Source organism: Pongo pygmaeus, chromosome 1, assembly GCF_028885625.2.
Source record: "Pongo pygmaeus isolate AG05252 chromosome 1, NHGRI_mPonPyg2-v2.0_pri, whole genome shotgun sequence".
In the NCBI taxonomy this organism is placed as follows: domain Eukaryota; kingdom Metazoa; phylum Chordata; class Mammalia; order Primates; family Hominidae; genus Pongo; species Pongo pygmaeus.
Window position 1 is genome coordinate 225,015,133 of NC_072373.2, and position 25,005 is coordinate 225,040,137.

Below are 25,005 nucleotides of genomic sequence, written 5' to 3' on the forward strand. Positions count from 1 at the left end.
AGACACCAACTCTCTACAACAGCAAAACAAAACAAAACAAAACAAAAAAAACATGCAGCTGGGCGTGGTGGTGCACACCTGTGGTTCTAGCTACTCAGGAGGCTGAGGTGGGAGGATTGCTGGAGCCTAGGATGTCAAGGCTTCAGTGAGCCGTATTCGCACCACTGCACTCCAGCCTGGGCAACAGAGTGAAAGCGTCTCAGAAAAAAAAAAAAAAAAGAAAGAAAGAAAAAGGAAAGAACAATAAAAGTCAACTGCTGAGAGAGAGGTTTAGAAAGAAGGGGCTGGCATTATGACTGAGGTGTGAAATAGTCTTTTGGGCCAGGTGCAGTGGTTTATGCCTGTAATCCCAGCAATTTGGGAGGCCAAGGTGGGAGGATCACTTGAGCCCAGGAGTTTGAGGCTGCAGTAAGCTATGATCACGCCACTGCACTCCAGCCTGGGTGACAGAGCAAGACTCTGTCTCTATTAAAAACAACAACAAGAAAGGGAAATAGTCCCTTGGGGGAGAGATTTAGGATTGTCAGTAGCCCTGAGGGCTCGCTTAGGGTCCGTTATCAGCCAGGGTCCAGTCAAAAGACAACACGCTATAGTTTTTAACTGAGAGAATTTAATATAAAGGATTGTTAACTAGGTATAAAGATGTGTTTAGGTAACTGATGGGGTATAATACTAACAGTAGCAACTGCAGGAAGTAGCTACCACTCGTAGGGTGGTATTATTAAAATGTAGATGCTTGAGGAGGGGCACCGGGAGGTGAAACTCAGACATCGGAGGAGAGGGTGCTGCTCCGCTAGGGCTGGTGTCTCTGAGAAGAAAATGAGACTGGTTCTGCAAATGTTGGAATAAGTGCAGACTGGATTCCACTGCTGCTTCCAGAATGTTCCAACTGCCACCTCCAGGATAAAGAAGCAAGAGTGGGTGACACCAGACAGGACAGGAGCAAGCAGGAAGCAAAGCCCCCTATTGATAGAGCCAAACCGGGATCAGCTGGAAAGCAGAAGTGTTTGCAGAGGCCCAGCATGAGCATTGTAGAGTCAAGAACAGCAGCTGGCTTTGGAGGTTGGTCAACCGGCTTGAGGCCTGAGTTGAAAGCTAGACCCATCAGCACAGTGTCTCTTTCAGTGATTGGACTTTTGCTAGGTGAGTACACTGAAGCCAGGTAAAGGGAGTGGAGAGTGTGTGTGCCACTGAGTGATTTACAATTCAGGATCCTGGAATATAATTTCATGAGGACGCAGGGGGTGAGTGGGTGCAAAGTAGCCCAGTTCAAGGGACCTGTGGGCCTGGGGATGAGGACGTTTGCTTCTCCACATGCGGTCCATGGACTCGCAGCATCAGCATTGTCTGAGAACTTGTGAGAAATGCAGAATTTCAGGCCACTGAGACCGCTGGAATTGGAATCTGCATTTTCCAGATCTCCTGGTGGTCCTCAACTACATATTGGTTTGGGATGGGAAATTAGAAGGCTTGGGCTGGGAAACTAGGGAGTGGTGATCAGCGAGGGGGCGGCTTGGCTGCAGCAAGAAGGACAGGCACTGGGAGACAGCCCCTGGGCATGAGCTTCCAAGCTGGAGCTTTTTGAGGAAGCCATAGTGGTCTGGCATTGGGACCTCTGAACGAAATTTCCCGGTGGCTAGAAGGAATTTCCCCACTTCCCCAAATTAGTAGATTCGATTCCCATCCCACTAGCTGGTAATTTACAGTATAGTGAATTTCCTTATTTCTTTTTTCTTCCCAAGACTTTCAAAAAGTAAAGCCAACCCCTTTATTTATCTTTGGGCTCGTCCAGTCTGGCTTCCCCCCTCCGATCGTTCGCAGTGGGACAGCCCGCCGGGCCTCCTTCCTTCCCCCGAAACCCTCCAGGCCTGGGAGAGGACGCGTTTTGCATTCAGGAAAACCAATCGCTCCCCTATCGTACATAACCAAGAGAAAAGGTGGCGGACGAGGGGCGTGGCAAAGCGATTAGTGCGGCCTGGACCCTCCGTGCCTTGCGCGCTGCGGGCTCTTTGCGTCTGCGTAGTTCGCTCACCTCCCTTTCTAACTCCGCTGCCGCCATGGCTCCTGTGGTTAGTATGGCTCCGCGTGAGGCCTCGGCACCAGAGGAGGCACGTGGGCCTTGCCGAGCCCGGCATCTACCCAGGCTCGCTGGGGACGGCGCCCTGCAGCGTCCTGCTGGGGTGGGCTGGCAGGTCGGCCGGAGCGGGCCAGAGCCCCTGCCGATCCCAGCACGTTGTAGGCGGAGGAGGCCGCGGCCCGAGGCTCGTGAGGGAGATCCGGGAGGTCTCGGAGGCCCGGGCTCGGGCTCGGGCTCGGGCCCCAGCTAGGGGCCAGCGGGGAGCTGGAGCCTGGAGACAGCGGTCTGTGCCGGCCACTGGTCCTCGGACCCCGGCCGGAGGCCTGATTACCTGGGTGGAGGGCTGGGAAGAAGAACGGGACCTGCTACCCTGGGGAGCCGCGCATTCGGAAGTCCATGGCCAAGACTCGGGGACGAATCCGCGGAAGGGCGGCTTGGTCGGCGTGCTTTCGGAGAGGAGGCCTGGGTTTGAGGAGCTTTTTAGCGTCCCCAGAGGAAATTAGTTTATCAGGGCGCACTGTACAGACCCAAACGGGTGTTACAGTGGTGTAGGGAGAAGGCTCTCATTGCATTCTCCTTTAGCTGTGCCGGGACTGGGCTGTGCGGCGCCCTCCTCCTAGGTTATTTGAGAAAGTTGTTTTTCCGTGTTCTTCGTCCCAAGATCCTACTTTTCCTCTTTTGTTGGGACTCCCTGGTTAACATTTCCGGTTCTTCTGCTCTTTCTGTCTGGTTGGGCTTTTAAATGCCTTTTGGTTTAAAATCTTGATGGAGAAGTATCAAGCCCATTGTGGGTAGGTCTCTTGATTGATTGTGTGTGTTCGGAATAGATCTTAAAGCATCCCTGTTAGATTGTTACTGGGAAGAGACGTTGTAAAAAATAAATCAGTGATTTTTGTAGTGGCCAAATGTTTGAAAAGTTGATCCAGTTAACACAAGTTTTAGATGAAGTTCTTTTAGACATAAAGGAAGGGAGGTAAGATGTGTTCTTGGAAAAGTCTGTTTAGTTCTGCAGAGCTTTTAAACGTGAAAGTACAGGTTGGTACGATGCACAAGTGCATTAATGGTGTCAAGTTTGTAGAGAGATAAGATTAACACAAGCTTCTTCGTAAGAGTGAAGAAACTGGAACCTTGTAGGATGTGCTTTGCCGGGTGATGCGTAGATTAAGCGAATCAAAATGTCAGAAGTTCTTGACGGTAGTGTTGCAATAAGATTCTAGGTTTTAGCCTTAACCTTGTCCAAGCTGGAGTGGACAGGCACCTAGAATACTTTGCAACTCCCTTCATGAGAAGGTGGATGAGACAGGATTCAGGGAGATGAGCTAAGACGGATCAGGACCCTACTCTGAACATGTAGGACAAGGATTGATTTCACATGAAAATTGTGGGTATGCAAGGCATTTTGTATGCCTGCACTCTAATTTTGGAAAAAAATAAAATAGTATTTTTTGAAATTGGGAATGTTAGGGCAAATAAAAGGAAATGTTCATTGTATTGTGGTTCATAAACTAAGAGACCTTCATGCTTGTAGAGATTGGGGAGACTGGAAAGTTTGAGTGAGTCAAGAGTGCTAGAATGATTTCCCCATCAAAAGGGCATGACCCCAGGCCCCAAGCTTGTAGAGCAGCATCTGCCCCATTATACCTCTGGCAGTCAGGCAATGATGCCTCTTGGTCCTCTGGCAAAGGGAGCACACTTCCATTAGTTTTGTATTTGTATGGACTTTTATACCTATGACGTTTCTGGTTCCGTTAATCTTGTGTTTTTCTGACTGATTGAATCTTCATCTCTGTTATCATTTGTGTATTTTCTTAGAAAAAGCTTGTGGCAAAGGGGGGCAAAAAAAAGAAGCAAGTTCTGAAGTTCACTCTTGATTGCACCCACCCTGTAGAAGATGGAATCATGGATGCTGCCAATTTTGTAAGTTATATCCTTATTGCCACTCGGGTGGTCACGAACATTTTGAGATACTGTTGAGAAAACCTACTGGGGTACATTTCTGTTTTCAGGCTTATAGGCAGCTTCACAGGTCTGGCTGTATCATTTCATCCTGGGAATGTGGGCAGATTACTTGTTTGTTTCCAAGTCTTGCTTCTTCTTGTGTGTGCAACAGTTGTGAGGAGTAAAAGGAGATGGGCTTAGAATAAGCAAGAAGGGCTCTAGCACAGAGGTGTTAGAGGACTATCTTGTTTTTCTCCTTTAGTTTCCACAAATGATTTTACTTAAAAGTTACCCAGAAACAGGCCAGGCGCGGTGGCTCACGCCTATAATCCCAACACTTTGGGAGGCTGAGGCGGGCAGATCATGAGGTCAGGAGTTCGAGACCAGTCTGGCCAGCATAGTGAAACCCCATCTCCACTAAAAATACAAAAAATTAGCTGGGTGTGGTGGTGTGCACCTGTAATCCCAGCTACTCGGGAGGCTGCGGTAGAAGAATCGCATGAACACGGGAGGCGGAGGTTGCAGTGAGCAGAGATCGCACCATTGCACTCCATCCTGGGAGATAGTGCGAGACTCTGTCTCAAAAACAAAACAAAAAAAGTTACTGAGAAACAGACAAATTTCACTGGGTCCATGGCATCCCCCTTGCTGTTTGGTGTGTTTAAGCATAAGTGAGGGACCCTGATACTGACTGTGGGCTGCCTCTGTCCTGGGTCTCACTGCTTTGATGTGGAGCTTTGGACAGGTGGCGGCAGTTCCCAAAGCTTTTCTATGTTATGAAGCATCTGAGCTTTAGTGTTTAAAGTACCCTGCTTGCTGAATTGTAATTGGAGCTTTTTTTTTCTTCAGATCTTGCTCTGTGCTGATTTTTTGCCCCTGTATTTGGCCCATTCCCCAATATTCCTCTATCCTATTGCAATCTAGAAATAGTAAATAATCCTTCTGCCACGTTTTGACTCAGCAGTTTGGTTTTGACATTTTATTCTTTTTCCTCTAATAGCCATGTTTGGGGGATTCAGACTTCGTATTTGTGTGCAGAAGTCTCCTAAATTTGCATTTGCTCTAAATTCTCCAGAAGGTTGAACTATTGCCAGGATCAGTATCATTACAACAAAAACAATTGTTAAACACAAAATAATTATGGTCACGAATTATCCAGAATGGAATTTAGGTAACCTCTTATAGTTTATTGCCTTTATGTAGATGCTGTTTGCATCTGTGTCCTTCAAGAAATCCCCTATTTCTTTAGTTCTTTCTCTATCCAGTGACTTCTGGCTTTTCTGTGGCCTCCTCTTTTTCAACTTCGGTGTCTTCCAGTTTGGTATTCACATGGTAGCCCTGTTCTGGCGTTATTCTCGCCTCCCTCCCTCTGAGCCATTCCCTCAGCCCACTCATCTGTTTGTGTGATTGTCTTTCCTTCTGGAAGCCTCCTTAGGATAGAAAACTTAGGTCATTTATGAATCTTGAGATGCAGAATTCAAGATCTCTGACCTAATCACTCTGTGCCCCATTTATGGTTAACGTATACTTTTTGTTTATTTTATTTTATTTATTTGTTTTTTGAGACCAAGTTTTGCTCTTGTTGCCCAGGCTGGAGTGCAATGGTGCAATCTCGGCTCACCACAATCTCCGTTTTCCTGGTTCAAGCCATTCTGGTGTCTCAGCCTCCCAAGTAGCTGGGATTACAGGCGCCTGCCACCACCCCTGGCTAATTTTTGTATTAGTATAGAGATGGGGTTTCTCCATGTTGGTCAGGCTGGTCTCGAACCCCTGACTTTAGGTGATCCACCCGCCTCGGCTTCCCAAAGTGCTGGGATTACAGGCATGAGCCACCGTGCCTGGCCATTTTATTTTATTTTTATTTATTTATTTTTGAGATGGAATCTCACTCTGTCGCCCAGGCTGGAGTGCAATGGTGTGATCTTGGCTCACTGCAACCTCCACCTCCCAGGTTTAAGTGATTCTCTTTCTCAGCCTCCCGAGTAGCTGGGATTACAGGCGTGCGCCACCATGCCCAGCTAATTTGTGTATTTTTGTGGTAGAGATGGCGCTTTGCCATGTTGGCCAGGTTGGTCTCGAACTCCTGATCTCAGGTGATTTGCCAGCCTCGGCCTCCCAAAGTACTGGGATTACAAGCATGAACAGCCGTGCCCAGCCAAAATTTTTTTTTTTTTTTTTTTTGAGACGGAATCTTGCTCTTTGTCACCCAGGCTGGAGTGCAGTGGTGTGATCTCGGTTCACTGCAAGCTCCGCCTCCCATGTTCATGCCATTCTCCTGCCTCAGCCTCCCAAGTAGCTGGGACTACAGGTGTCTGTCACTATGCCCGGCTAATTTTTTGTGTTTTTAGTAGAGACAGAGTTTCACCGTGTTAGCCGGGATGGTCTCAATCTCCTGCCTTTGTGATCCGCCTGCCTCGGACTCCCAAAATGTTGGGATTACAGGTGTGAGCCACCGCACCTGGCCCCAAATTTTTATTTATTTATTTATTTTGAGACGGAGTCTTGCTCTGTTGCCCAGGCTGGAATGCAGTGGCACTGTCTTGGCTCACTGTAAGCTCCGCCTACCGTGTTCATGCCATTCTCCTGCCTCAGCCTCCCAAGTAGCTGGGACTACAGGCGCCCGCCACCACGCCTGGCTAATTTTCTGTATTTTTAGTAGAGACGGGGTTTCACCATGTTAGCCAGGATGGTCTCGATCTCCTGACCTCGTGATCTGCCCACCTCAGTCTCCCAAATTTTTATTTTTTGAGAAAGGGTCTGTTGTCCAGGCTGAAGGACAGTAGCATGATCCTGGCTCACTGCAGCCTCAACCTCATAGGCCCAAGTGATCCTCCCACCTCAGCCTCTGGAATAGCTGGCACCACAGGCATGCACCACCATACCTAGCTAATTTTTAAATTTTTTTGTAGGGGAAGGGTCTTCCTAAGTTGCCCAGGCTCGTCTTGAACTCCTGGGCTCAAGCGATCTTCCTGCCTTGGCTTCCCAAAGTGCCGGGATTACAGGTGTGAGCTACTGCACCCAGCCAGTTAACATATTTTGTATTGGAGTTTTTAAATGGAAAATTATAGGAATTTTGAGCTGAAAGGGACTTCGTGTCATTGCCATAGCAAGAAAACAACTAAAAAGGTCCTTTTTGGGCAAAGCTTTCTGAAGCATAAGGAGGTGAATGTCTTGCTGAGGCCCACACAGGAGTTTGCAGGGAATGTCTCAGGCTCCTGAGTGGCTGCTGCTTCTGCTGTACCACACATGGCCCTGGACCAGGTCTAGAATTGTTTCGGTCACTATGTTTTTGCTCTTTCTACTAGGTTGAAGGCTTATTTTCTGATAGTTCTGTGAACAGTGTTTTATACTCTTTAGATTCAGAAGTTGCTTTTGGCTTTGGTTGCATGTACCTTGTAAAAGTTTGTTTTATTTATTTATTTTTTTGAGACAGGGTCTCTCTGTCCCCCAGGCTGGAGTGCAGTGGCGTGATCTCGGCTCACTGCAACCTCCGCCTCCTGGGCTCAAGCGATTCTCCTGTCTCAGCCTCCTGAGTAGCTGGGACTACAGGCACATGCCACCACACCCGGCTAATATTTGTATTTTTTGTAGAGAGAGGGTTTTGCCATGTTGCCTAGCCTGGTGTCAAATTCCTGAGCTCAGGAGATCCACCCACCTCAGCCTCTCAAAGTGCTGAGATTATAGGCGTATTTTGTAAAAGTTTGCCCTTGGGTTTCCTGTCTAGTGTTGCCCACTAAGCCTTTCATGGCGAGGCACAGTTGGCCTTGTGTCAAGTATGTTTATACTGGGAAGTAGTCAAGTATGTTTACGCTGGGATGTCGTCTCATAGTATGTATGTAAATGGGATTTGTTACCATTTTTAAAAAAAGACTGAACATTTAAGAAACTGATATTAGGGCCAGGCATGGTGGCTCACACCTGTAATCCCCACGCTTTGGGAGGCCGAGGTGGGAGGATCACTTGAGCCCAGGAGTTTGAGACCAACCTGGACAACATAGAGAGACCCCTTCTCTTAAAAATGTTAAGCCAGGTGCAGTGGCTCATGCCTGTAATCCCAGCACTTTGGGAGGCAGAGGTGGATGAATCACCTGAAGTCGGGAGTTTGAGACCAGCATGACCAACGTGGAGAAACCCCGTCTCTACTAAAAATACAAAATTAGCTGGGCGTGGTGGCGAATGCCTGTAATCCCAGCTACTTGGGAGGCTGAGCAGGAGAATCACTTGAACCTGGGAGGCGGAGGTTGCAGTGAGCCGAGATCGCGCCATTGCACTCCAGCCTGGGCAACAAGAGCTAAACTCCATCTCAAAAAAAAAAAAAAATTATAAAATAAGCTGGGGCCAGGTGGGATGGCTCATGCCTGTAATCCTAGCACTTTGAGAGGCTGAGGTGGGAGGATCACTTGAGTCTGGGAGGTCGAGACTTGAGCCTGGGAGGTCGAGACTTGAGCCTGGGAGGTTGAGACTGCAGTGAGCTGTGATTGCGCTGGTGCACTCCTGCCTGGGCGACAGAGTGAGACTCTGTCTCCAAAACCAAAACAAAAAATGATACTAGTTCAGTGTTGGGAGACAAAAAAATAAAATATTCTGTTGAGACAGATGAACCTGTCACTTCATTGGTCAATTTAATGATTTCTACAGGAGCAGTTTTTGCAAGAAAGGATCAAAGTGAACGGAAAAGCTGGGAACCTTGGTGGAGGGGTGGTGACCATCGAAAGGAGCAAGAGCAAGATCACCGTGACATCCGAGGTGCCTTTCTCCAAAAGGTACGGGAGGGAAGTATGTGTGGCCTGCGTGCACCCAGTGCTCAGCCCGCCTTTTCCCTGCCTGGGAGTGGGGGCACCCGCAGAGTGATTGGTTTGCATCTGTTAATTTCTGGAACTATGCTCAGTGCAGGAGGCAGTGGATGAATGCTATTATGGTTGTTAACAATAGTCAACTTTTGGTGGTTTTAAAATTTTGTCTTTCACAGGCTAAAGTGTTTTACTTTTTTTTTGAGCCGGCGTCTCACTCCATCGCCCAGGCTGTTGTGCAATGGCGCGACCTCGGCTCACTGCAACCTCCGCCTCCTGGGTTCAAGCAGTTGTCCTGCCTCAGCCTCCTGAGTAGCTGAGACTACAGGCTCCCGCCACCACGCCCGGATAATTTTTGTGTTTTTAGTAGAGACGGGGGTTTCACCATGTTGGCCAGGCTGCTCTCAAATTCCTCCCCTCAAGTGATCCACCCGCCTTGGCCTCCCAAAGTGCTGAGATTACAGGCCTGAGCCACCACGCCCGGCCAGGCTAAAGTATTTTAAACAGTAAGGTACTCAGATTTGCTTTCAAGACTGTTTTCTCAGAAATATTCTTGGCTGGGCACAGTGGCTTATGCTTGTAATCCCAGCACTTTGGGAGGGTGATACAGGAGTATTGCTTGAGCCCAGGAGTTTGAGACCAGCCTGGGCAACATAGTGAGACCTCCATCTCTACAAGAGTTCAAATTAGCTGGGCATGGTGACATGTACCTGTAGTCCAGCCACTTGGGGAGCTGAAGTGGGAGGATGGCTTGAGCCCCGCAGGTTAGGGTTATAATGAGCTGTGATTGTGCCACTGCAGGCCAGCCTGGGTGACAGAGTGAGACCCTATCTCAATTTAAAAAAAAAATTGCTTCCTATCTCTAGATCACAGTAAGAGCTTACCTTTCTTTCTTTTTTTTTTTTTTTGAAACCGAATCTTGCTCTGTTGCCCAGGCTGGAGTGCAATGGCGCCATCTTGGCCCACTGCAACCTCTGCCTCCCAGGTTCAAGCGATTCTCCTGCCTCAGCCTCCTGAGTTTTTGGAATTGCAGGCATGTGCCACCACGCCTGGCTAATTTTTCGTATTTTTAGTAGAGACAGGGTTTTGCCATGTTGGCCAGGCTGGTCTCGAACTCTTAACTAGAGGTGATTCGCCTGCCTCAGCCTCCCAAAGTACAAGGATTATAGGCATGAGCCACTGCTCCTGGCCCACACCCGGCTAATTCTTGTATTTCTTTTTTTTTGAGACAGAGTCTTGCTTTGTCGCCCAGGCTGGAGTGCAGTGGTGAGATCTCGGCTCACTGCAAGCTCCGCCTCCCAGGTTCACGCCATTCTCCTGCCTCAGCCTCCCGAGTAGCTGGGACTACAGGCGCCTGCCACTGCGCCCAGCTAATTTTTTTTTTTTGTATTTTTAGTAGAGACGGGGTTTCACTGTGTTAGCCAGGATGGTCTCGATCTCCTGACCTCGTGATCCGCCCGCCTCGTCCTCCCAAAGTGCTGGGATTACAGGCGTGAGCCACTGCGCTCGGCCTCTTTTTTTTTTTTTTTTTGAGACGGAGTCTCTGTCGCCCAGGCTGGAGTGCAGTGGCGCGATCTTGGCTCACTGCAACCTCTGGCTCTCAGGTTCAAGCGATTCTCCTGCCTCAGCCTCCCGAGTAGCTGGGATTACAGGCGCCTGCCACCACGCCTGGCTAATTTTTTTTGTTTTTTAGTAGAGATAGGGTTTCACCATGTTGGCCAGGCTGGTCTCGATCTCCTGACCTCGTAATCCACCCGCTTTGGCCTCCCAAAGTGCTGGGATTACAGGTGTGAGCTACCGCGCCCGGCCTAATTATTGTATTTTTAGTAGATACGGGGTTTCACTGTGTTGGCCAGACTGGTCTTGAACTCCTGACCTCAGGTGATTCACCTGCCTTGGCCTCCCAAAAGTGCTGGGATTACAGACGTGAACCACTGTGTCTGGCCAAGAGCTTTCCTTTTGAATTCCAGTTGTTTCCCTTGTAAGTGCACCTTTGGCACTGAACAAGGAATCTGAAGACCTCAGTTTAGACCGAGTCCACTCTAGTTAATTCCTGGGGGCCATTTTCTTTCATTTCAAAATGGAGACATTAATTTGCTCGTTCCCTCCTATGTTATGTGTTGGTTTTTGAGGATGAGGTTAAAATACTTTACCAGTTGCTGAAGAATTGGATATGCATATATACTCAGCTCCTAGCCTGGGGCTGTGGCCTGTTAGGAGCTTTTAATCATACTAAATCCCAGCACTTTGGGAGGCCGAGGTCAGAGGATCACCTGAGGTCAGGAGTTCGAGACCAGCCTGACCAACATGAAGAAACCCCGTCTCTACTAAAAATACAAAATTAGCTGGGTGTGGTGGTGCATGCCTGTAATCCCAGCTACTCGGGAGGCTGAGGCAGGAGAATTGCTTGAACCAGGGAGGCGGAGGTTGCGGTGAGCCAAGATCGCACCATTGCACTCCAGCCTGGGCAACAAGAGCGAAACTCTGTCTCAAAAAAACACAAAAAAACAACAACATACTAAATCAAGTGGTGGGAAATTTTAAGGTATGTTAGTACAAATTGGTTGTAGTTAATGCTTTTATGTTCAGCTATGTCAGTGAAGAAAAGACTTTGGAACTTAAGTGAAGTCCTCACAGTCTGCCTGGGAAGCAGTGAGAGTGGGGCTTCTGGGGGGTACAAAGCCTCCAGCCTGCTGGGCTGCAGCAGAACCCCTGGGGAAGTTCTGCTGCCTTTCTGTGGCCTGTTCACCAGGGTGAGGATGTCTCCTGGCATGCGTCACTTTCGTTTTCACAGATTTTCTGTTCTTTATCCAGTGGAGAAGGGAAGGTGCCTTAATCATCTATTACAGCTTTCCTTTCTTGATGATAATAGTTTATTTTCCTGAAAGGTTCAAGGTGTCCCGAATCTAGAACTTTTTCTGTCTCTGAATTTGTACAGGGCTTTTATTTATTTATTTTTTTTGAAAAGGAGTTTTGATCTTGTTGTCTAGGCTGGAGTGCAGTGGCACGATTTTAGCTCACTGAAACCTCTGCCTCCCGGGTTCAAGCAATTCTCCTGCCTCAGCCTCCTGAGTAGCTGGGATTACGGGCGCCTGCCACCATGCCCGGTTAATTTTTTGTATTTTTAGTAGAGAGGGGGATTTCATCATGTTGGCCAGGCTGGTCTGGAACTCCTGACCTCAGGTGATCCACCCGCCTCGGCCTCCCAAAGTGCTGGGATTACAGACATGAGGCACCCTGCCTGGCCTGTACAGGGTTTTTTTTTTTTTTTTTTTTTTAAAAAACGTGATTTTTTTCCCCAGTGTACTATTAAGGATTTTTTTTTTCCTTTTTTTTAGATAGGCTCTTACTCTGCCACCAAGGCTGGAGAGCAGTGGGGTGATCATAGCTCACTCTAGCCTCCATCTCCTGGCTCAAACAGTCCTGCCTCAGCCTCCCAAGTAGCTGGGACTACACGAGTGCCCCACCATGCCCGGCTATGTCAGGGAAAATTTCAACCACCTGAAATTTTGAATTAATCTCATCTGAATACAATATGGTGGAAATAATTGACAAAAGTGTACTTTTTAGATGGAATGACCAAATTGATTTATCTTTGCGTAGCAAAAAGTGGACAGTTAAATTGAGATCTTCACACTTTGTGGCGATTGCTTTGTTGGTGTGGCGATTGCTTTGTTGGTGTGGAGATTGCTTTGTTGGTGTGGAGATTGCTTTGTTGGTGTGGAGCACTGTCACAGTGCTCCTTTTTTGGAGATGGTGAGTCTGTTGGTTCATGACATTTGGGTCCTGTTAATATGCCAGGGATCCAGGCTGGGCGTGGTGGCTCACGCCTGTAATCCTAGCACTTTGGGAGGCCCAGATGGGTGGATGACCTGAGGTCGGGAGTTCCAGACCAGCCTGACCAACATGGAGAAACCCCATCTCTACTAAAAATACAAAATTAGCTGGGCGTGGTGGCACATGCCTGTAATCCCAGCTATTTGGGAGGCTGAGGCAGGAGAATCGCTTGAACCCGGGAGACGGAGGTTGAGGTAAGCCGGAGATCGTGCCATTGCACTCCAGCCTGGGCAACAAGAGCGAAACTCTGTCTCAAAAAAAAAAAAAAAAAAAAAAAAAAAAAGCCAGGGATCTCTCTGAGCATCTCATGTAATCCTTGCTATGGTCTGAAGAGATGGTTAGTAGCAGGGGTCGCCTTTCACTGTGGGAGAAACAGCTTGGTTAGATTAATTGGCTCTGCTGTGGGTTTGTGTGTTGTGAAATTCCTCTTTATGGCTTGGGAAGATTCGGAATAGCCTCAGGGCCACGTAAGCAAGCTGGTGAGAGAGTGCCAAGATTGTGGTGCACTTCATCTTTTTTTTTTTTTTTTTAAATTAAAAAAAAAATGTTGTGTAGAGACAGGGTCTTGCTATGTTGCCCAGGCTGGTCTCGAACTCCTAGATTCAAGGGATCCTCTCACCTTGGCCTCACGAAGTGTTGGGATTACAGGCGTGAGCCACCGTGCCCAGCCCTTAGGTCATCTTTATGTAGTTAGGGTGTTGGGCACAAAAGCCAGTTTTTGCTTTTCCATAAAGAATGAGTGTTTTGGCTGGTCACAGTGGCTCACACCTATAATCCCAGCGCTTTGGGAGGCTGAGGCGGGCAGACACTTGAGGCCAGGAGTTCGAGACCAGACTGGCCAATATGGCAAAACGCCCATCTCTACTGAAATTACAAAAATTAGCTGGACATGGTGTTATACACCTGTAATCCCAGGTACTTGGGAGACTGAGGCACGAGAATTGCTTGAATCCTGGAGGCAGAGGTTGCAGTGAGCCTGGGCCACAGAACGAGATTCTGTCTCAAAAAAAAAAAAAAAAAAAAAAAAAGAGTTTTCTAATGATCACCCTGTTGTGGTGAGTGTTTAGCTCTCACCTGGCCAAAGCAGCAGTTGGGCAGGCTGACTGAAAGGCCTTGTGCTCTCTGGGCATGAGCGCAGTGGCAGGGTGGCATTCTGTCCCCGTGTGTTGGGTGGTGAGCAGGAGCGAGTGTGTGCACACCCCTAAGAAGCCGTTCTCATCATCCAGACAACCTCAAAAGGGGGTTTGACTCCGTGAGGTGATGTGTGCGCAGTGCTTACAGCTCTTTGGAAACCCACTATTTTCTGCATAAAAAGTATTGAGGTTGTGTACTTAACTGTAAAATTTCTATCATGTTATCTTTTTCCAGTGGTCACTAAAAACCATGTTATAGGTGTTTGCTGCATTTTTATGGACAGCTGGTACATCTACTTATCTACTTATCTGCTCTTGGTTTTTTTTTTTTTTTTGAGATGGAGTCTTGCTCTGTCGCCCAGGCTGGAGTGCAATGGCGCCATCTCAGCTCACTGCATCCTCTGCCTCCCGGGTTCAAGAGATTCTCTTGCCTCAGCCTCCTGACTAGCTGGGACTACAGGTGCCCACCACCATGTCTGGCTAATTTTTTTTTTTTGAGACGGAGTCTCGCTGTGTCACCCAGGCTGGAGTGCTGGAGTACAGTGGCGCTATCTCAGCTCACTGCAAGCTCTGCCTCCCGGGTTCACGCCATTCTCCTGCCTCAGCCTCTCTGAGTAGCTGGGATTACAGGCGCCTGCCACCACGCCCGGCTAATTTTTTATATTTTTAGTAGAGGTGGGGTTTCACCGTGGTCTCGATCTTCTGACCTCGTGATCCGCCCACCTCAGCCTCCCAAAGTGCTGGGATTACAAGCGTGAGCCACTGCGCCCAGCCAAAGTTTTTGTATTTTTAGTAGAGACAGGGTTGCATCGTGTTAGCCAGGATGGTCTCCATTTCCTGACCTCATGATCCGCCTGCCTCAGCCCCCCAAAATGCTGGGATTACAGGTGTGAGCCAGTGCCCCTGGCCTGGTTTTTTTTCTCTTTTTTTTTTTTGGAGGCAGTCTCGCTCTGTCACCCAGGCTGGAATGCAGTGGTACAATCTCAGCTCACTGCATCCTCCGCCTCCTGGATTCAAGGGATCCTTGTGCCTCAGCCTCCCGAGTAGCTGGGATTACAGGCGTGCACCACCATGCCCAGCTAATTTTTTTATTTTTAGTAGAGATGGGGTTTCACCATGTTGTTCACGCTGGTCTCGAACTCCTGACCTCAAGTGATCTGCCTGCCTCGGCCTCCCAAAGCGCTGGGATTACAGGCCTGAGCCACCATGCCCAGTCTATTCTAATTGTTATTGCCAGTGTCGATGGTACGTGGCTGATAACTCTGAGAGCCTTGGCTGGGTGTATTTGCCTTACCTTTGCCATTTTTGAGGCTTGGGAAAACACCTTGAATTGTAATGATTTTGAGTGCTGGGTTTTATAAAAGTTAAAATGTTTTAGAATGCAAGCACCAACTGTCTAGTGGAGTTCTTGTGTCCTTTCTCTGCAGGTATTTGAAATATCTCACCAAAAAATATTTGAAGAAGAATAATCTACGTGACTGGTTGCGCGTAGTTGCTAACAGCAAAGAGAGTTACGAATTACGTTACTTCCAGATTAACCAGGACGAAGAAGAGGAGGAAGATGAGGATTAAATTTCATTTATCTGGAAAATTTTGTATGAGTTCTTGAATAAAACTTGGGAACCAAAATGGTGGTTTATCCTTGTATCTCTGCAGTGTGGATTGAACAGAAAATTGGAAATCATAGTCAAAGGGCTTCCCTTGGTTCACCACTCACTTATTTGTAACTTGACTTCTTTTTTTTTTCTGCTTAAAAATTTCGATTCTCGTGGTAATACCAGAGTAGAAGGAGAGGGTGACTTTACGGAACTGACAGCCATTGGGGAGGCAGATGCGGGTGTGGAGGTGTGGGCTGAAGGTAGTGACTGTTTGATTTTAAAAAGTGTGACTGTCAGTTGTATCTGTTGCTTTTCTCAATGATTCAGGGATACAAGTGGGTTTCTCTCTTTCATTAAAAGAAAATGTGACATCTTTCTAAGATTCTCTGTGGGAAAATGACAGTGTCAATAAAATGCGGGTTTCTGGGCCATTCGTCTTACTTTCATTTTTTGATTACAAATTTCTCTTGACGCACACAATTATGTCTGCTAATCTTCTTCTTCCTAGAGAGAGAGACTGTGCTCCTTCAGTGTTGCTGCCATAAAGGGGTTTGGGGAATCAATTGTAAAAGTCCCAGATTCTAAATTAACTAAATGTGTACAGAAATGAACGTGTAAGTAATGTTTCTACAAGTCTTTGCAACAAACTGTCACTTTGGTCTCCAGCAGAGGGAGCTGTAGGAATAGTGCTTCCAGATGTGGTCTCCCATGTGGGGCCCAGCGATGGGGGCCCCTGATGCCAAGCGCTCTGGAGGCTCTGGTAAAGGGGGGACACGAAGGAGGAGTGACTGGGAAGCCTCCCATGCCAAGGAGATGGAAGGTGCCCTGGAAATAGCTGCCCCATGCCACTTAGGCCGTGACTGGATTTAATGTCAGTGGTGTGCCGCAGTGCAGAGGCTAGACAACTGAAAGGGGCTACCGAGGCTGGGAAAAAAGATGCAGTTGTCGCTGTGAGTGACTTTGAAAGACTCTGGTGCCTTGTGGTGACCTTCTGAAATTCGAACAGTAATGCAAAAGTGTCTGCTTTAGAATTTACGGTGTCTAAAATTCATATTTTTAAAAGAGCTTGCCTACAGATGGTTTCCATACTTGAAATTGTGCCCTGCGAGTTGCATAGCTGGAAGTTCAATGCTCAGTCCTACCTTGGCTCCCATTAAACATTTGGTGTTCTGTGGATTGAGTTGAACGTGTTGAGGCTTTGCAATTTCACTTTTGTTAAAGGCTCTGGCATTTTTCCATTTCTATGCAAATTTCTTTGAAGCAGAATTGCTTGCATATTTCTTCTCTGCCGTCACAGAAAGCAGAGTTTCTTTCAAACTTCATTGAGGCATCAGTTGCTCTTTGGCGATGTCCCTTAACCATGATTATTAACTAAGTTTGTGGCTTGAGTTTACAAATTTTACTTGTTGCTTTGATGTTCCCATGTAGTAAGTCATTTTTAGTTTGGTTGTGAAAAAACCCTGGGCTGAAGTTAGCATTTAAGTTAAAAGAAAAAAAGAAACTAGTCCCAGATTTGAAAACTTGTAATAAAATTGAAACTCACTGGTTTTCTATGTCTTTTTGAACTCTTGTAATCGAGTTTTGATCACATTTTCTATTAAAGTGGCTAACACCTGGCTACTATTACTGTGCAAGGCTTTGTTTTTTTAAAGGACTGGCATGTTAAGAAAAGCTTTGTCCTCACAAATTAGTTGCTGCACCAACAGTTACGTTGGTCTTTATTAGGCTTAGAAGAAAAGATGTCCTTTATTTCCACTTTTCTTCCCTTAGTTGTGCTGTTTTGCCGCGGTGAGATTCAGGAGTTGGCTGTCACTAAACTGTGTAGAATTTCTCCAGATCCAGAGCCTGGGGAACAACTTTGCCAGCAAACGCCGTTTTCTGATGGGGAATAGGTAGTGTGAACTTGAATTCCATCACAGCCATGACACCAGCTGTGCCCAAAGCACACTGTAGACCAGTTTCCTTTGTTTTGACTCACACCTCACTTGCCCGATCGAAAATAGTTGAGGCGCGGGCTGACTGGGGTCGTGGAGAGTTTCAAGCCGTGATTTAAGTTCATAAGAGTCCCGAAACAGGAGGTCGGTCTCGTCTCAGCCAATGCCAGTTACACAAACACCCTCACGCCCTTCCCTTGAGTGTGCTGGTGCAGCTGAGGAAATGAGGTTTGTTGATGTCACTAAGTGCTACGAACTAGTCACTTCTAAAGGCTTCATGTTTTCCCTCCAAAAGCCTCTGATCCCCCTTTTCCCATGGCACTTTCAGTGGTGAAGTGTTTGGGTTTTGAGTACTGTTGTCCTCATACCTTTTCGGGAACAGCCAGGTGTTGAAATACGTGGGTCCTAACTTTGCTCATGAATGGTGTGTAGCACAGAGGTGGTCAGAAACACGGGGAAAGTGAGGAAGTTGGATAATACCAAGTGTCTTAAGACAGTTGATACCTGGGGCTATCTAGATCTCAGCCTTTTTAGGGGACACTTGATTTCCTGGAGGGTGATAAGGACCCCGGTGATGGGGAATAATGGTCCGGCTGTTGAAGTCACTGATGTCAGGGGAGCCTGGAATTTGGTGTTGACACCTGATTTCACTTTCCATTTGTACATGGGACTCAGACCCTTAAACTTGTCAAGTGTTGTAAGCCAAGACCTCCCACGGGGGAGGGGGACCTAGGATGTGTGACAGTTACAGATCTGGCAGTTCCAGGGGACAGACCATCTCCCCAGTAACCCTTGGAGAGAATACTGGGGTGATGAGTCAGAAGCCGCAGGGTAGGGGCACCACGGCGTTGAGAGATGGGCCAGGCCCCCGAAGGAGAGCCTGGGTTGGCACTTGCCAGGCTGTTCGCCGAGTCGTGGTGATGGGCCTATATTTAGTGGAATAAACTGTAGGGTTGATTCTCTTTGAGGGAGAAGAGGGTAGAAGCGAGGCTTGGTGTGGGGATTTGCCATCCCTGCAAGGAGGTAGCCCTCCACCTACAGGAAGCAGGTGGGGACCGCCTGTTAAACGGTGCCATCATAGTGCTTATCTCTAGGAACAGGAAACTGAATTTCTAATCCAGCCATTTTCTTGTCTTTGGGATGGATTTGAGAATACACATTCTTTTTTTTCCCCCAGGCTATTTTGGGCCCAGCTAAAACAGTCTGTAAAGGCTGTGCTGACCAGCGGAGTGAGTTAGCTGCCACCATAGCTAGAACCCAGAGAACACCCATAAAACGTTCTCAGGCTTACACAAGGATTTTCTCAGGTTCAGGGCCATGGCCCAGGACTGCCTTTTTGAGAAGCTCCTTCCTTCCCTGCAACCCCAACTGATTTGAATTCAGGTGGTGCAGGGTCCACACTTTCGGAAAAAGCCTTCAAGTGCAACAAAAGTCTTGGTGCAGCAGGTGGGCGCTGAGCCTTCATTGCAGAGGACACTGCGGTCCTGAGTGACGCCGTGTCACCCCTGCTGAGGAGGAGGTGTGGGGCAGAGTTTTGATCTATGTGACTGGCTGCGAGGTGGTGTATGTACAAGCACTTCATTGCCCTTGAGAAGCCGGCGGTGCCAGGTGGCCACAGTGTGGATATGCATTGTTGAACGAAATGGCCTCAGGCAGGGGTTGGGGGTTCCTGGATGAGGAGTTCATGTAGCCCTGGAATGGAAATTGAGTATGGTATGTGCAGAAGATGATGAGCTTTTTCAACTCTGTTCTTGGAAAAAGTTTTTTTTTTCTATTTTTGAGACAGTCTCGCTCTGTCACCCAGGCTGGAGTGCAGTGGCGCAATCTTGGCTCACTGCAACGTCTGTCTCCTGGGTTAAAGCAAATCTCCTGCCTCACTCGCCCGAGTAGCTGGGATTACAGGTGCCCACCACCATGCCCAGCTAATTTTTGTATTTTTAGTAGAGATGGGGTTTCTCCATGTTGGCCAGGTTGGTCTTGAACTCCTGACCTCAGGTGATCCGTCATCTGCCCACCTCGGCATCCCAAAGTGCTGGGATTACAAGAGTGAGCCACTGCACCCAGCCGAAAAAAGTTTTTTCCTTGATGCTTTTGTAACCGGTATATTAAAAAATATTTTGATTTTGGAATTGTCACTGAGGTGTAATTATGAGCTCTATGATCAGCAAACATGAGAATCTTGTCTCCTAAAACAGTAACCTTAATGATAGGCTTGTTCTCGCAACTGCAGAGTTTACCGAATGTTCACTGTTTCAGGGATTGCTTTTAACATCATGCATTTTTGATCCATTGTCATTAAAATGCCCATTTAATAGTTTAACAATAATAAGGGCTCTCCTTTAAAAATGACTGGAGAGCCGGGCATGGTGGCTCACGCCTGTAATCCCAGCACTTTGGGAGGCCGAGGCAGGCGGATCACGAGGTCAGGAGATCGAGATCATCCTGGCCAACAGGGTGAAACTCTGTCTCTACCAAAATACAAAAAATTAGCCAGGCGTGGTGGTGCGCGCCTGTAGTCCCAGCTGCTACTGGGGAGGCTGAGGCAGGGGAATCGCTTGAACCCGGGAGGCGGAGATTTGCAGTGAGCTGAGATTGCGCCACTGCACTCCAGCCTGACGACAGACACCATCTCCCCCCCCCCGCCTTTAAAAAAAAACCCCCAAAACCTGGAGATTTGTAGTAAAAAATCCATTTGTTTCTAGCATTCCAGTTTTTGTTTCATTTTGCTTTTGGACATTAAATAATATTACCTAGTTGCAGTCATCGGGAAGAACAGGATGGGGAGAGGATTATGACTGATGAGCATCTCGGCTCTAATTTGTTGCCAGATTAAGCAGTTAGACCTGTTCTTTCTTGAACGATATCTTGACTTTCAGCCTCGCCTTGGGAATTGGAGCCAAGGTTAATGATGGGCGCGGCTTTCTGGTGATGAGAAATATTGTAAATCAGAGTTTTTCTACTGAAGGGCAGGGGACCTTTGAAAGGGATTAGAGAGGTGTTGGGGGGCTGGTAACTGAGGGGTGGGCATGTCAGCTTAGGGCTTTCCTCCCTGTTGGTCACCATTCATGGAGGCAGTTGGGTCTGGAAAGAATGAGGAAGAGGCAGGTTTGGTTCATGCCTCGGTGATCTGGGGCTCCCCCTGGCTAGCTGCTCTGTGGGGAAACACGGCCTTGGGAGGGAAGGCACTTTGGTTTCCTGGCCTGCTTCCCTGAAGAGGGTTCCTTTCCCCTTGCAGGCGGCCAGCACTGGGCTGACCCGGCGTCTCTATCTACAGCGTAGTTAAAGCGGATCTGGGCGTTGGAGGGGTTCCCAACACCCCAGTCTTTGGTTCCAGAAGGCTGGACCGACCTCTCCTTGCCCAGGGATGAATGTAGAGGGTCTTTTGTTTGGGGTTTGCTGGCAATAAAATTGAACGGGAAGAAGGGAAACTGCTGCCGATCCTGCGTGTCTCAGGTGGGTTCCCTCAGTGCCCCTGCGAGGCAGTGAGAGGGGGCCCTCCCTTCACGGGCCTTCTGGGGTTAGAGAGCTGGCGGTCGGCCAGCCCCTGAAACTTTTGCTTTCTTAAGGTAGCTTTAAGACTTGCCGCCGCGGAGACTGGAGGCGCTCATTTAAAATTCCAGTCTTGCTCCCGAGGGCTTTGGCCTCCATCTTCACCTTTAACGACCGAGGGCTGGTGGCGGCGGCTCCTTCCTGCTCTGCGACAGGTGTCGCTTCTGAGCGGGAGTTTTGGGCACAGACATCGCAGATCCGCACCACCCTTAGGGGTCTGCATGGGTTTCAGCTGCACCCAGCCTGGAGGGGCTTTTTGGAAGCGGGCACGTGGGCGGTGGGAGCCGGAAAGCAGGTGAGGGGAGCCCGCCTGCGCGGATTTTTCTGCAGTAATCAGACCCACAGTCTCCAGAGCGTCTTTTCCCCAACTGTGGAACACATTTTTCTTCTAATCCTCTTTGGAGAGGGGGTTAGGAACGTGCTGAGGCCGGAGCCGGGTGCGGGGTGGGTCCTGGCGCCTGTGAACCGAGTCGGGGAGCCGGCCGCGCGCTGCCCTGAAGACCCCGCCTCCGCGCCCTTGGGGGGCTCGGGGCCCAGCGCCTTCGCAGGCGAGCGGCGGCGGCTGGCTCTGCCCAGGGTGCGCGGGGGCGGTGTTTCCTCGCCTACCCCTGCGCCCGGGCTCGCCAAGCCCCGGCTGCCCGCTCGGCCGTCGGGTCCGCGGGCGCGCGGACGCCTCGACGGCTCCCCCTGCCGGGGCGCCCCCCGGTCCCCACCCTCACCCGGCGGCTCAGGACTAGTCCCCCAACTTGTTCTCTGCTGTTAACTAGTCGCGCTGCCGGAACGATGGGATGGGGTTGCCACAGCAACCAGACTGGACGTCACAATCCGGGCATGTGTGCCGCCCCCCCGCCGTGCCGCCGTGCCTCCGGCGCTGCCGCCGCCACCCTCGGCCGGCTGCGGGACTCGGGCTGCGGGGCGCGGTGGGCGGAGCGCCCGGGCTTTGCGGGGAGCAGGCTAAGGCGGCCGAGAGAAAGGGGGGTCGAGACGGGGGGGTGGAGGTTTGGGGGGGTGGGGGGGCAGGCGGCCGCCATCTTCTCGCCGAGGCCGCCTCGCCCGCCGCGCGCGCCCGTCCGGCAGCGCACGGGTTAAGGCTGGCACCGCGCCCGGCGGGAGGGGGGGGCGCCCACCTCCCCTCCTCCCCGCGCCGGGCATGCGGGGCCCACTGGGCACCGAGGAGGAGCTGCCGCGGCTGTTCGCCGAGGAGATGGAGAACGAGGACGAGATGTCAGGTGAGCGGGGCGCGGGTGCGCCCGGGGCCAGAGCGGCGGGGGCGCCGAGACGGGCCGGGCCCAGGGCCGGAGCGCGGGCGGCGGGGGCGGCGCGGCCGGGCTGGCGCCGCGCAGGAGGGGCGCCCGGGCTGCGGGGCTGCGCTCCCGCCCTGCTGGCGCCGCGCGGCCAAGGGCGCAGGCTGGGTGAGCGCCCGGGCGCGGCGTGAGGGCGGCTAAGGGCGGGGTGTGATCCGGGCCCCCCGGGCGGCGACGCGGGCCAGGCGGGCCAGAGGACCGCGGGCGGGGGCCTGCGCTGGGGGCCCCGGCGGGGAGGGGGCGCGGCGCTGTCAGGGTCAGCCCGCGTGCCCTTGAAGGGGGCGGGAATCGCGCTAGCTCCCGGAGCGGCGCACCCCGCGCTCGCGTCCCGCCGCCGTGCGCCTCTGGCCTCGCTGCGGGCAGGCGGGACCCGGCCCCTGGCCCATGTCGGCCGCGGGGCGGGTTGGGCGGGGCCCAGAGAGGGACGAGGACCGGCGTTGCTTAGGGACGCGTCGAGCGCCCAGGATGGGGCGGCTTCCCTCCCGGCCCAGGAGGGCTCCGCTCTGGGGCGCACAGGCTCGGACCCCTGCTCCTCTTTCCTGGCCTCTGTGCGCTGTGACCGCCGCTCCCAAGCACTTTACCCGGGCCGCCGGCGTCCTTCTGGCGCGACCTAGCGCCCGCCGCTGTCTCCAGCCCCACCATCGCTCAGGGTGGTGGCCGTTCCCAGCCCACCCTGCCTTGGCTACTGGCCTGACGCCCCAGGGCCACCGCCCCTGCGCTTACCATCTCTCTCCTTTTATGTCTCGCAGAATTTAGTATACACAGGGCTGTGCGCCAGGGGTTGCCTTGCAGGACGGTTCTTTAGTTAACTGCTCAACATTTGTTTGGGACGTTTTCCCTCCTGGCACAGCTGGGTAGGGCCCCACCCTGTCAGCCATCCTCCCTCCTTTCTGGGAGACTTACTTCTCGGCTTCTCTGCACCAAGTCTGTGGCCTCTCTGGACTTCGGAGAGACTTGTGGGAGGCTGGAGGCCCTCCCGGGCCCAGGAACGTGCATCTGGCCCCTTCTGACTTCCAGGGGTGAGAAGACTCCACAAATGGACACCTCCAACTCCTGTTGGAGGAAGCAGCCAGCGTCTTCTGGGGAGGGTATTCCCACCAGGTGGCCACACCCCCTGCCCCCTTCTGTTTGCTTGCTTGGTTAGTTGGTGGCTTTAATGCTGTCACTGGGCCCCTACAGGAGTCTGGCACTCACCTCGCCTGTTAGACAGGCCAAGTTGGCAGCGAGCGTGCTGGGGACGGGGAATAGGGGAGTCCTCTCTTGGGGTGGGGTTACCTGGACAATAGTTGACTGTCATATTCTAGGTCCTTGGAATTAGACCCATTCTTCGGAGGGGAACTCTGAGGCCCCGCACAGGCACAAAAATCAGTGGCCATTTTCCACCTAGGAGGCTGGCTCCCCAGTGAGCCAGTTTACTGGTTTCCTCAGTAAGTTGTTTGTTGTGGTGTTTGGAGTGTGGCCCTTTTGTGGCTTCGATGGCATTTCTGGGGTTGCACCGACCCGCTGGTGGAGTCCCCTGGCTGTCTTTCCCATCTTACACCCCGGCTCTCTCTGACTATGTGGGGACTTAGAGGTTGGGGAGGGGAAGAGGCCAGGGAAGGTGCCCCCAGTCTAGTAGGCACCCGACTCACTGCTTGGGCCAGAGAGGCGGGGCTCTGGTCATCCTGCCCACCACGCATGCTCCCCCTGGGTGGGTTGGCCCCAGAGCCTCCAGGAGTGCCCCCAGAGCCCTGCAGAAGAGACGCCCTGCTCTGGCATCTCTGGCCTGGGGATTCTATCCCCATCCATCAGCAAGGCCAGCTGCTCCACTTCCAGAGCCTTCCCAGGCTCCTGGCTTCTCTCCATGTTCTGGGTCCAAGCCTCTGTCCCCTCCTGCCGGTCCCCTCCAGGGCCTTCTACCCAGTACTTATGACCACCTACTGCACAGCAGTTGGGGTTACCTCGTGAACCCAAGTCAGACCCTGACCCACATGGCTCCAGTTGCCTCTGAAACCCTTGTCCCGGGTCCACTCATGTGCCCGTTTGTTCACAGCAGCCACACTGGCCTCCTTGCTGCTTTTGGAACCCTCCACGCTCCATCCTGCCATGGGGCCCTGGCTGTGACCTCTGCCTGACCTGCTCTTTCCTCTGCTTACCGCTGCCTCCTGGTCATTTAGGTCCCAGCTCGAATGTTATGATGGGGAGGGACACCCTTGCTAAGGGCCTTCCAGTCACTCTGAGACACATTGTCATGCTTTCTTTGGAAGAGATGGGGTCTTGCTATGTTGCCCAGGCTGGATTTGAACTCCTGTGCTCAAGCGATCCTCCTGCCTCAACCTCCCTAGTAGCTGGGACTACATGCTTTTGTCACCACACCCCACATACTCGAAACGTTGTCATCAGTTTCCTCCTGGATCTGTGGGTTCCCCTTCGAGTGTAACTCTCGATAACCTGCCATACCCAGCACCTGAAACCATGCGTTCCTGAGAGATGGTTGTGGTTTCAGTGTCTGAGGGCTGGGACTCCCTAGGTCACCCCAGCTTCTGGCTGTGAAGACAGCCCTAGCCAGGCCTCCTGTCAAGTCGCACTGCTGGCCCCCCACTCACCCTGAGCTCTTCCTCATAGCCCTTGTGCAGCCCTGAGTCCAAGCTCAGCGGCGGTGACCCCCAAAGACCAGAGCCAGCTGATTCCAAAAGATGGAAGTTTGTGGCTGGAGGAGCTAGTGTTTTGGAAGCTGTCATGATGATTTTTCAATCTATGGCTATTGAACTCATGACTTGTCGGATCTTTTTTCTTTGACTCTGCTCATCTCCGACCTCCCCCTGGGAGTTGCTCACTCTCAGCAGTGAATTATTGTTTCCCATGC

The 25,005-nt window shown here is 50.8% G+C and overlaps 2 protein-coding genes across 6 annotated transcripts in view; both read left to right on the forward strand.

Moving 5' to 3' along the window:
* Positions 1-1,926: 1,926 nt before the first annotated feature.
* RPL22 (ribosomal protein L22) lies at positions 1,927-15,404 on the forward strand. 2 transcript variants are annotated; one of them, XM_054441889.2, is made up of 4 exons: positions 1,927-2,069; positions 3,890-3,994; positions 8,654-8,778; positions 15,203-15,404. In XM_054441889.2, exons 1-4 carry the CDS (start codon positions 2,058-2,060, stop codon positions 15,345-15,347), a joined length of 387 nt encoding a protein of 128 aa, XP_054297864.1. In that variant the 5' UTR covers positions 1,927-2,057; the 3' UTR covers positions 15,348-15,404. The 2 variants fall into 2 exon arrangements, with proteins under 2 accessions (XP_054297864.1, XP_054297854.1); XM_054441879.2 differs by having other exon boundaries at positions 2,040-2,108.
* Positions 15,405-21,876: 6,472 nt separating this feature from the next.
* CHD5 (chromodomain helicase DNA binding protein 5) overlaps positions 21,877-25,005 on the forward strand; it is a 79,142-nt gene continuing 76,013 nt past the window's right edge. For all 4 annotated transcript variants that reach the window (XM_054441787.2, XM_054441808.2, XM_054441784.1 and 1 more), the window contains exon 1: positions 21,877-22,085. In XM_054441787.2, coding sequence (XP_054297762.1) covers positions 22,007-22,085 — 79 coding nt within the window. In that variant the 5' untranslated portion in view covers positions 21,877-22,006. The remainder of the gene's footprint in view (positions 22,086-25,005) is intronic.

Coding starts and splice junctions, on each gene's coding strand:
- RPL22 (XM_054441879.2), top strand. CDS start 2,058: ATGGCTCCTGTGGTTAGTATGGCTCCGCGTGAGGCCTCGGCACCAGAG. Junction 2,109..3,889: donor AGGCCTCGGCACCAGAGGAG/GCACGTGGGCCT, acceptor GTATTTTCTTAG/AAAAAGCTTGTGGCAAAGGG. Junction 8,779..15,202: donor GAGGTGCCTTTCTCCAAAAG/GTACGGGAGGGA, acceptor CTTTCTCTGCAG/GTATTTGAAATATCTCACCA.